At 41.4% G+C, this 12290-nt stretch overlaps 1 protein-coding gene across 4 annotated transcripts in view; it reads right to left on the bottom strand.

The window, feature by feature from the left end:
• The window catches only part of tab2 (TGF-beta activated kinase 1 (MAP3K7) binding protein 2), a 50716-nt gene that overhangs the window by 16146 nt on the left and 22280 nt on the right, over positions 1 to 12290 (bottom strand). For all 4 annotated transcript variants that reach the window (XM_069655672.1, XM_069655665.1, XM_069655657.1 and 1 more), the window contains exon 2: positions 89 to 277. In XM_069655672.1, the coding sequence (XP_069511773.1) occupies positions 89 to 190 (102 nt within the window). In that variant the 5' untranslated portion in view covers positions 191 to 277. The remainder of the gene's footprint in view (positions 1 to 88; positions 278 to 12290) is intronic.

Here is a 12290-nt window from a genome sequence, read left to right on the forward strand (position 1 = left end):
AAAGTAAAGTGACCTAATGTAATGCAACGTGACTGACTTAGCACTGTTGAGTTGAGTTTTTTGTTGTCACAGGTTTCAGTTGACTCACCTGTAAAACACACTGGGAGACTACACCCTCTGGGACTTCAGGGAACTTCTGGCGCAGGTCATGCAAAACCTGAATGTCAATCTGGTGGCTTCCCTGGGCCATTCGTATGTTGCCAGGTCAGGATTGCTTTTTTCTCTTCAGTTCACTGGGGTGTCAGTCATGGCAGCAATCCGCCTTCATCTTGAACATCTGAATTCAAACACAGAAAATATGGGAAATGAGAAAACTTATTTCTCTCCATTTGATTTATTTTAAAACATGAAGATACAGAATCCAATCTTTCTCTGGTATACACACAGAAGGGATTCTCCAGCTTATAGTAATCTGAGCTGGAGAAGTCTGTTCTGTTAACATTCAACGACAAAGTCAGCATGTCCAAGAGGAAAGAAAGGAGCCAATGTGGTCTACTGCAACTCCACTCTACAAGACATCTATCAGACATTCGAGGTCGTGTCTTTTATTATGCCTTGGGAACTTTCAAAACAGAATTGCAGAGATTGTCAATGAGAATAAATGGCATTCAGTTCAGAAGCCCTCCTCCCCACAAAGCCCCTTAATAAAAGAGTAGCAGAGAGAGGAAACCACCTTTGACTGACTGCTGGGAAAAACAGCCTTCAACATTCAAAACCTTTTTGAGGACAGAAGGGGGGCGAACAGAAGTCTGGTCTGGAAGCAGATCGCCACGTAAAGATCTGTTAAGTTCCAACATCTCTACAGAACAGTTGATTCCCAAGAATCTCTGCTGACACTGCAGTACAAACACGTAGAGCTCCAGGGCTATACTCTGTGTTTGACCCCAACACACAAAAAACACCATTCATTTATAATTTTTTACCATTTTCACTTCAGTAACCAGAGAGGTTTTTTTAAGAACATAAGGGCCTGTGTCCTGTAACTGCGCTTTGTTATGCTGGCAGCGCCTTTTTTTCCTCTACAAATCAATACAGTTCAGCGTTTTCAGAGCGCTGGAGGATTTTTGTAAAACGACCTCAGCATCAGCTGTTTATTGTCGCCGTGCTCACAGAGCTCTCTGCGATTCTTCTGTTTCTGGTTACACAAAAAGCATCTTACTTTTTAAAAAACATCTCCATCTTTGTACGATCCTTTCTGTAATGGTGTCAGAACAATCCGAGCCTGTCTTTTTATAGCACTTTTTATAGTGGACGTACTTTGATGAGTCTTTCATGCGCCCAAAAGTAAACTAGAGAAGGCGGCCACAGGAACGGGCAACTACCTATCGAGTCGTAGACCTAGACCATACATGCATCTAATTTCTTAAACCTAGAAATGTCACTATTACACAAGAAGGATCTTACTCATCACTCTTACAGATCATTTCCGTAATGTTGTCAGACACCTGGAGTAACAATCTGAGCCTGTCAGTGGTAAAAACAAGCTCTTTTAGTGGACGTACTTTGATCGGGTGCAGTTGCCCTAGTCCATACTGAGGCTACGGTGGAAGCTACCTACTAGACCGATTCCAAAACCTTTTGTTCCTATGAGTCATTTTGACACACAAATTTGTACGAATAGGGCCCAGGTTTAAAAATACCTAACTTCTCCTTTAACGGTCACTACCAAGGGAAGTGGAAGTGCCGCCAGACAACTCTCGTCACCTAGCAACAGTAAGCACCGGTGAGAAGCGCTCTAAAATTGAGGTCGTGGGCTCTACCAGCACACAAAAAAAGATGTTATTGGACACAGACACTAACACTTACTTTCTGCACATCCAGTGGAACGAGCCAATAGATTTGGAATTGAAGGGGAATTCTGGTATTTTTAAACCTGGGCTCAATTTTTACATATTGTGGGGTCTAAATGACGAGGTTCAGATTGGGTAACATTTCCAAGAAGATCCCAACAGAGATAGTTTTGTAGCATTTTACCACTAAAACACAGGAGCTGCTTGTCTTCTGCTGCCTTGATCTTGAGGATTTCTGCCTGCTGTCACGTGTTACACAAATATCTGGACTAACCATTTAAACAATGAAAGGTTCTGATAGCACGACAAGCTAAGTATTTCACTACAAGCCAACATGCCAGATTCAATTTATTTTGTGAGTGCCGTCGTACAATTCAAGATTGGCTAATAATGTAATGGATGAATAAAATTTCAATAATTCAATAAGAAAAACACGGCAAATCACGGCAGCATAGATATGTTTGTTTATTGGGCTTATGTTCGTAAAAAAATGTTTATATTGTTGGAGAAAACAATATCACATAAACGATATATATATTTGTCTATAAATTGCATCTGAATATCTAAAAAATCTACAGTTTTCTGCGTTTTACAGTCTATTCGGTTTTTATTATCAGATTATGAGATCCCACTTGTGTTTCATTGGGCTCGAGCAACTTGACTAAAGCAGCCGAGGCTTCGCTCTCATTCACTCCTTTGACCCATGTTTTAAAAGGTCGCCCAGGGATTCCTTCTGGCCCGCCCTCAGGTACACGCTCACTTCTCCAACCATTAGCCTCCCACATTAAGGGGCTGCAAACAGAGACACGTAGCAGAACAGTCATGAGAACTTGAAAGTGTCGGAGCATGACAGCCATGTCTTGTGTTATCCCACACTTTTCCTCTGACCGCACTCTTTCGAAAGATCTTCCTGTGGGAGGTTCACATATGCCATTCAAAACAGTGTGACACATGAAGCACACCCTGTTCTGCTCTGTGCAGATCAATGCACAGTGAGAAGTCTCTTTACAGCAATCCTAAAACATCAGTGAAAGTGAATTTTGAAGATTGAAATAAGCCAGAACAAAATTTACAGACACTTGAAATCATTTATTTAATGATGAAGAGTGTGCTTCAAATCACACTGGCCTCTTATTTCTGCCAAGAAGACAAAGTATTTCTCCACGCAGCTGTGCTTCTGTCTTATCTAAGCTCTGAGGATGTGTAATGTCATAACTGAGAAGTCGTAAATCGGCTTTGCAAAACATCCGTATGTAGCTGATAACAGAAGGAGGAGCGTTTTGGCTACTGTCAATAGTAGGGCGCCAGCTGCAAGGAGGAGCCTGAGCTCAGAGAGAGACCTGAGCTATTCAGATCTGATCTGTAGAGAGCATATTGGTGACCCCCTGTGAGCAGTAGAAAGAAGAAAGGTAAAGCCATGCTTTCCTCAGAGTTAAGAGATTTAATACTCTGTGCTACTACGGCAGATCACATCACATTTTAATGTCTAAAGAAAACTGTCAGAGGTTTTGTTTGGTATCAATTTTTACCTTCTCAGAGCAATTTGGGATTCATGGGACCAGATTAGGTTAAAAACCAAACTTTACATTTGAACAGGAAGTAGTTTTAGGAAAAACATAGATGTCCTCAAATTGATAGCTTGAGATTATTATCAACATCATTATAATTTAATCTCTTTTTTTTTTTTTTTTTTTTTTGCAATACATGGAAATCACAGAAATTATGTAATTATGGCACCAGACAAGAGCTGAAAGAATAAGAAACATTCCTTTCCCACACGGATTGTGCACCAAAATGACTTTGCAAAAGTACTTCAGAGCAGGGCTGCACAATTAATTGAATATTAATGCTGATCATGATTTTTGCTTCCCACGATTAAGTAATTGATTGATGGCAATATTGACATTTTAAATCAAGCGCTCCCTAGAGTAGCATCCACTCCCTCAGGGGGCGATGGGAGTTTTGGGCTTCACTTTTGGGGGAGCTGGCGTGTCATGTCATGAGCGCCTACCTTGTAGCGGTAGTGTAGAGAGGAAGAGTAAACAACAGAGACCGGTGTTTCGGTTCAACGAGTGACCATGTTAACTCGTCTGTCTGTGTTGGGAACGGGAAGAGAATACGTTGCTGTCCTTGTGAATGCCTCTTTGTTGTTTTTCTTTAGCAGCTCAAAATATACTGATCTGTTACGTCTTTGAAGTGTTGTTTGTGCAAACGTGTCATGTAGGCTGCTAACGCTCAGTCGTGTTTTGAACACTGCCTGTTGGTTCCACTTAAACAGGAAGAGAGCGAGTCACTCTTTAAACCGAAACACCGGACCCCAAAGCGACTCGTCATCGTTTGGTTTGCTTCAGGTTTAGGGCAAGTGAAGTCTAACAAGAAAAAAGTGCATGAAACCTGTGTCTGCGCCGCAAAGCAGCACAAATAACTTCATTCACTATTAAAAACAGCACCGAGTGCAGCATGATGAGAGCATGAAGGCAAGAGGAATAATGTTGCTACTCCCCGTCCAACAGCCGCAACAGCGACGCTGTACAGCACGACACCCAATCCACCCAACTCCGAAAGAAAACGCCAAATACCAGAATCAGGTAAACAACCCAGTTAAGTCTTAACTTAAAAAATTACTTTAGTAAAACTCTTTAATATTATTATACAGTGTCGAACAATTGTACCCACCATGTGCTCAGCTGTGATGCTCTGCCACACATGCTGAAGACAGTACTCAGTGTATTGTAAACGATGGAGTCGTATCGTGTTCTTGTAGCCGTTTCTAAATCAACCCAAGCAGTGTTCTTCAATTTATATGTTCTGCAAAATAAGTTTTCATATCCCTGCACATTGGAAAAGCATTAATGCTGATAGGATACAGGACATATATGCTCTACATCAGACTGTGGGAAATGTTTTGAGGCGAAGAAGCACAACAAACAGAATGTAGAGCCTCTAAATGCAAACCAGAGGAGAAAGGTTTGCCATATCTCCTATTACAAGTTTAAAGTAAATCTTACTGCCTCTGGAAAAGCATTTTCCATCTCTTGCATCTCTCTGATGCCTAAAACATAATCAGTCAACATCTACCTGTTTGGCTAACAGGCCAAAAGGCACCATGACTGCACAGAGAACAACAGTCGACCATTCAGGCTCAGCTCTCAGGCCGGGCAGCTCGGCCATTGTGGGAAAGGAAACTCACTACTTGGCGGCTAACCCAGTTACAGGTCAACAGTGTGGTTGGATTGTTTCCTGGCTTCAAAAACAAAAAGGTCCACACCTCTTAACTGTACATAATTAGAGGTCTGCAGAAGGTCCATGTGTGGGGGTGGCTCTAAGGGGGGCAGATTAGCCCTTGCTGTCCCTGGAGGCGCTGGTGGAACAGGGCCCAAGGCAGCGCGGCACTGCCAGCACAGATAGAGACAAAGCTTCTATTGCTGAGGCTGTTATTCACTGTGCCAAAGCATTGACCCACAGCCCCACACTCATTTCTGGAGGTAGCAGGCCTGCCATGCTGCATCAATGGGCTCATTCACTCTGCCACAGTGAATCCACCTAAAAACGTCAAAATCAATTAAAGCCTAAATAAAATGTGGATAAATAATAAACAGGAGCCTTTACCAGAAACATCAGTGCAGCACCTGAAGCTCAGGATTCAACGATAGTCTACACAGAACCAGTTGAGGTAAACAAAGAAGCTACACATTACTGGGAACAAGAAACACACAACTAAATGTCATGCCATTCTCTCCTCACATGCAAAGACTAGATGCTCTGATCAGGATTGTTTGGAGCCGCGCTGATCTCGGCAAAGAAAATCTTCCAACGATTCTGCAGAAATGGTGGTTTAAATATGAAAAGCATTAAATGCCGTGGATCCCATGTGAGCTTCAATCAGAAACATCCTTTGCAGCTTTAAGCAGCAGCCCAGCGGCACTGCATGGAATGTCAAACTGCTGTGTCGTGGTCCAACACAATTTACACAAATAAAGGGACTAATTGGCAGTGGACACTGTCGAGGGCTGCTGGCAGGCGCCCCAGTCCTCTAAGTGACAGACGTGTGTGTGTGTGTGTGTGTGTGTGTGTGTGTGTGCATGCGTGTTTGTCTGTCCAGTGCACACACTGACACAAACACATGCACAAGAATGCTGTGCTGCAGCACGGCTTACACACTGCTGAAAGTACTTATAGGACCAACCTCCACTCACGTGCATGAGTCCAGATCTTAGAAATGATTTTGACAAGACGAAACACTTCAGGGAGAGTAATGTTGCACCTGAGTGACACATCTGCAAACATTGCTTTTATTAGGTACATGTGAAATATGAAAGTTTTATAATACAGTTGTGAAAGCTTTAAATGCCATTTTAAATAAGTAAATAAACCCAAGCATATTACATATTTGACATTTTTTTTGTTTTTAAGGCTGCTTCTTTGTACACAGCCTGCCATGCTGTTGCTCCTGCATTGCTCTGTGTCACACACCCGCTCTGAAAATGACCCTTCAGTGCTCATTGTTCTCACGGTGTTGACCAGGAGCCAAATGATATGCAGAGGTTTCCTCAAAAAGGACCAGGTGACAAAACAAAGCACTTTTCCTTTGCACTCTGCAGCAGGCACAGGACTAATGTTGTCCACAGGCTGCAAGCTGAACTGCCGCTAGCTTGTCTGATGTTCAGCCTGCTTTTTGATAAGGATTCCTGCAGATTTCATTGATCACAAGGAGCTGTATGATCAGCAGAGTTCTATTCCTCTCCAACACAAACAGACCTGGTAATCAAACCAGTAAAAACGCTGAATAAAGCAGTTTCATGTTAAAATCGATTCAAGCTGCCACAAACTTAGGTCAGCTTGTTTTTCTGTTTTCTGATGACTAACATCCTACATCTCCTTAAATCATGAAGTTGAAAATGACGGTGTCGTGCCTTGAAACATTAAAAAAGTTACCAACTGGAAATGTTTTAATTTCCTTATGGACTCTGATAAATGTAGGTCTGACAGGTAAAACGTGACACTCACATAGTGTGGTGTAGAAGTTTGGTGGTGTGCTGAACTGAAAAAAAAGAGAAATCGTCAAAGCTTCAAAAATTTGACTCGGGTAGGGCCCGACTTTAATGTGCGAGCTGTGCAGCTTGCAGCATGGTGTCCCTCAGATTTCAGGCCTGATGGAAGAAAGCCAACAGCAGTGCCTCCCACAGAGGGTCTGCTATACTTTCTCTCATGCCATTCTTCCTTCATTCTTCTGTGAACTACTCATATAGAGTTGTCGTTCTAAAGGAATGCAACTTGATTCACACATTTTTTTTTACATTTCATTCTGATTCAATGACCCTGCATGCCGTACCTTGCCTCCCACAGAGCGCAGAAACGCAAAAGCCTGCATGGAAACTTTACAGAGGAGACTAGTCTTAACAGAAGAGCTTTTCCAGTCATCACAAAAGCTGTGACCCACTGAATCAAAGTGATTTCCCACCATATTAATGTCACCAGTCTGACTAGAATACACTGCAAGATAAACTGTAATTGTATCATCAATGGAAACTTAAAACAGTTCTTCAACAAGATTGTCTTAAAACATCCTGAAACATCTTCATGAAAGGTCAAGCTGAGAGCGTAAATCTCTCCTCTTATGACCACTTTACGTGCTCTCACAGCAGTACTGGGACAAACAAGTTTAACACAATAATATTTTCAGAAATCTGCTTACATTCATCATACTAACGGCAACACTCGTGGACAACACATTTACTGTAACTCTGCTAGGCTTGCACATGAGCCTCAAACATTAGGCAGTTCTTTTGTTCCAGGCAAAGTCTCCAGAACAGAAACAAACCACACTTTATGTGCAGATCCCAAATTGCACTCAACTGTGCCATGATGCCTGGGTCTCACAGCGCTCACAGAGCTGGGATCGACTCTGCAAGACAGCCTGCTTGGCGTTCAGCTGCCCACTTTTGAAAACAGGGGGATGTGAGTGTGTTTGTGTGCAAGAGTGTGAGCGCATGTGCGTCGTGGTGGTGGTAGTGGGGGGAGTGTGTGTGCAGGAAATCAAAAATTCTTCAGCACCGCAGCCTGCAGCTGGAAGTTTATTGAAAGCAGGCAAGAGCACCAGCTCCCCAGGTCCACCAACCCCTCCCGATGCACTGTGGGAAACTGGGAGGTCTCAGAAACATGGAGGAGATCGTCTCTCCTGGGGATTTTGTGCAGTCCTTGAACGCCCCGTTAAACCTTTTGTTATTCATGTAAACTTTTAAGATAAGGGTTAAAGAAAGGAAGAGGAAGTGTTTAGATGCAGTAAGTCAGAAGCTTGCTGCAGCTTGCTGTTCAGCGTGTGAATGTGTCCTCCCACCTGCAAAATTACATTTCTGCTGGCAACAAAATGCTGAGCTCATCCAGCAGCTTCTTAACATACCAATGTGTGAGTTCCATCATACTGTATATAGCTGTCAGCTGTCAGTGTCAGCAGGTAGTTTGTGAGCAGGGCTCCACATCAGTGGTTATGATATGATAAATATAAGTAGGGATGCACAATATTGGATATATTGCCGATTTCGACACCGATATATTAGGCACATGTTTTTTTCCCACCTAATTGCAGAGAACATCAAGTCTCCCCTGTAGTGGAGTTGATATCATGCCTACTCTAATTGTAGTGGCCAAAAACTGCCATACCGCAGACATCTTGCACCCTTCTTCACACCTGACAGAAGAGGCCTTGTACAAAAGGTCACGTGTCTGATCACTCACGTTTCTGAGCGCACCTGAATGCAGCATCTCCCCTGTAACACGGCAGTGAGGGAGACATGTCCAGACTTGTTTACTGCATCTACTACATAGACATCAGTGATCGCCAACGGACTCTTTTCATAGTGTGTGCATCCGTGAATATGTAAGTTAGTTTTGTACTGATGTTCATGTTACTCTCTGTTAGCGTCGGCTTTGGCCGCGAGTGTATTTTCGGCATGTGGTTGTACAGTATACCTTTCCCTATAACTCTCATGTGGCTTTATTCTTTGCGCTCTGAGATATGCGAGTGTATTTTCGGCGTGTTTGATGTTAAGTCTGGTAAAATGATGAGAATGTGAGCTAACTGTTAGCTAGTTAAGAGTTGTGAAAGATGTTTAACTTCTAATCATTGGCTGTAGTTTCTGTGACTTTTTAGTCTTCATCTGTGTATTGTTGATAACTTTGTGCAGGCAGTGCTCACACATTCGCACCGAGTTAATGTTGTAGCATTACATCAAGCTTTTTTAGGGAATCATCGAGCATTTAGGCAGAATTAAAGTGATGTTTTATCGGCGGAAAATATCGGCAGAAAAATGACAAATCTGCAAATGCCAATGTTATTTTTAAGCCATAATCTGCAGATATCGATAACGTGCCCATAATATCGTGCACCCCTAATTATAACATCTTTAACTTACTGAAACAATAACTCATGAATGAGCTACGTAAAAATGCAATTGCACGTAAACTTAAAAACACAAGGATTTAAACTCTCATACTTCTGTTTTCTATTTATCTGCATTACTACCAAACAGCAATTTAATTATAAAACTACAACACTGACTATAATGCACAGTTTGATTCTGAATTGCAAATGTTAATGTCACAACATGAACCATATTGACATGCAGTGTGACAACAGGAAGACTCAGCTCTACAGTTGATCCCAGGATGCTCATTTTCTAGTGAAACCACAAAGCTGACTAAGACAGCAAACAGGCAACAGATGCCCTGTTGGGAAAAATTAGGAAGTAAATCTGCATAATTATAAACTGCATTTTAATTCTGGCTTGCTTTTGTCAACAAGGATTTATGAATCAGAAATATTTCTATCCATTCATTTTGGAGAAAATGATCATTTATAATTTGACCGAGAGGCCTTCGGAAATCTGCTGCAGATCTGGCTCAGAGGACAATCTGTCTCCTTACTAGTTTGCTTGCAAATGCAGACAATCGCTATAATAACTTTGGTAAATATGACTGGCTCATTCTTTGGAAAAGAAAATGGTTTCTAAAGATGAGACAGAGTTATTAAAGGGACTAAATCTGAGAACCGGCCAAATGGGAAAAGAACGAATAAAGAAACACAAACAAGCTGAAAAACTTCTGTCAAACAAAACCAACACACAAACATCACAACCACAGAGTGCTTTAAAGCCTGACCCAGATCCACACACGGCCAGAGCACCTCGTTTGTGTGTCAAAATCAAAGTCAGCTATCTACATGCACTGCTGTGAGTACTTTCACGTCCGTGTCAGCATTAGGGCTGGGTATCGATATGGATTTCTCAATTCGATTGGATTCCGATTCACAGGGTCCCCATTTGATTCTATTGGATATCGATTTGTGTTGGGTTGTGGGGTATTTCAGTTTCAATATCAATGCACCTCCAACCTGGTGCATTATCAAAAATGTTTTGAATTGACCCTAAAAAAGTTACATTATGTACTTTTCATTTAACATGACCAACACACAGCGGTCAACACAATATAAACAATGTTATGAATTAAACAGCTAATTAACTTTTTATCCAGTTTCAGATTTTCAGTCTGAACATCTGGCTCATGGTTTTCATTAAACGAACTTGGCTTCAACTTGTGCGAGATTTGGCCACGAGATCTCATAACGTGAAGAACAAAACCACACGAGAGTAGGAGCTATAGGGAAAGGGATACTGTATAACAACATGCAGAAAATACACTCGCGGCCAAAGCCGACGCTAACAGAGAGTAACATAAACATCAGAGCAAAACTAACTTACATATTCATGGACACACACGATAAAAAGAGTCCGTCTGTGATCTCTGATGTCTATGTAGGTGCAGTAAACAAGTCCGGCGCTCAGAAATGCGAGTGATCAGACACGTTTTTACACAGATTTTTAAAGATCCATCTCAAGATTTATGAATCGATACTGGCTCGAATCGGAAATATCGATTTTTTTAAAGTCAGCCCTGGTAAGCATTAAGAAAAATCCAGACAAAAGTCCAGACAAATGTTTTACAAAATACTCTGGGCCAGTCAGTACAATCTTACAAACCTGCCGATAAAGCGGAAGTATCAGATGAATTTAAATATTGTGTGAATATTTATCAACAAATGATCAGCATTTATATAGAGGACAGAGGCAGAGCTAAGTAGAAAGTTTGGGGGAATAACAGGGGAAAACATTTAGAGGGAAAATAATAAATATCAAAATAAATAAATACAAAAAAACAAATAATAAAAAATGAAATAAAAGATTAATTCATTTAAAATAATGAAGTAAACAAAATGGAAGTGTAAATTGGAGATTAAATACAGTTGGTGATTTATTAATAAAAAACTATTTGTAATAAATAAATGCTTTCATTTATATTAAATATTATTGTTGGTGCATTTGATGGATTATTTTTTAGATAGGTGTTTAAGTGGTTATTTTATATATCGGCAGTGTCCATCTTCCACATATTTACACTCTTGATCACCACATTTTACAGAGGTATGCATTCAGCCAGAGGTGCAGCCATTCAGTGAGAGGCTGTGAAACAATCCCTCACCTCCTCCCTGCTGTACTTTCCTAAGGCATTAAATGTCAGGACCACAGCCTGAGCTTAAAATAGAAACCTCAGCAGCAACAAAAAGCCTGATCCTGAACCACTAATCTTTTTGTTTGGTTTCATCCAAGAAAATATGCATTAAAAAAGAGGGTGTGAGCAATCTACAAAGCAAAACAAAGTGAAACTGAAGTACTCGCATGTAGAAACGACGGTCTCAGCAGGGCACTGCGTTTTTCCTTACATTCTGGAAACATTAATTGCCCGCTGACAAGCCCCAACACAGACTCTCATTGAGCAGGTATAGCACAATCTATATACACGCAACTTTCCAAACCAACTCTCAGGAAAGATAGGTAACATGATAGGGGTTATTTTTCCAACCATAAAACATTCTGCAAAACAGCGGTGTCCAAACCATGTGACCGTCTGCGTTTCTTTTACACCTTTTTGGCATAGCGTGCTTGGAAGGAGGGAAACGCTGCAAACTGTTGGCATTCATTGCAAGTATTGCGGTATTCTTCCAAACATACCAAGAGGAGGGTGGAGATTTTACCCAACCAATCCCAGTTAAGACAATAGGAGAAAAAACAGCAATGCAAACCTTTAAAAGGGGTTTATAAAGCAGTTGGATGCATGTCTGAGTGCTTTATATCACAGGATATCACAGAGTCAGCAGTGCACAGCAGCAGGGCTCTGGCCTAACCAAACACTGAACAGCTATTTGCTTTCTGCTCCATATATTGCCATTTATTATTCCCATGAATGTACGACTTGGTAGATCCTGTTGTACTTGGAGAGCCGCTAAGACAGCTTTTAGTTTTGTAGAGAAAGTCTTCAGATCTTCCTCCAAAACAATGTGCTGCAACCAGAACGTGTGGAGATACAAACACTGGAAAACACCGCGATGAGTCGGATTTTGTTGGAGCAGGTGACAAAAGACATCCTCTGGGAAGGCTGACAGATTCA

The sequence above is a fragment of the Semicossyphus pulcher genome, unplaced genomic scaffold (genome assembly GCF_022749685.1).
Source record: "Semicossyphus pulcher isolate SPU_LCO1_2020_fin unplaced genomic scaffold, fSemPul1.0.p SCAF_11, whole genome shotgun sequence".
NCBI classification, from domain to species: Eukaryota; Metazoa; Chordata; class Actinopteri; order Labriformes; family Labridae; genus Semicossyphus; species Semicossyphus pulcher.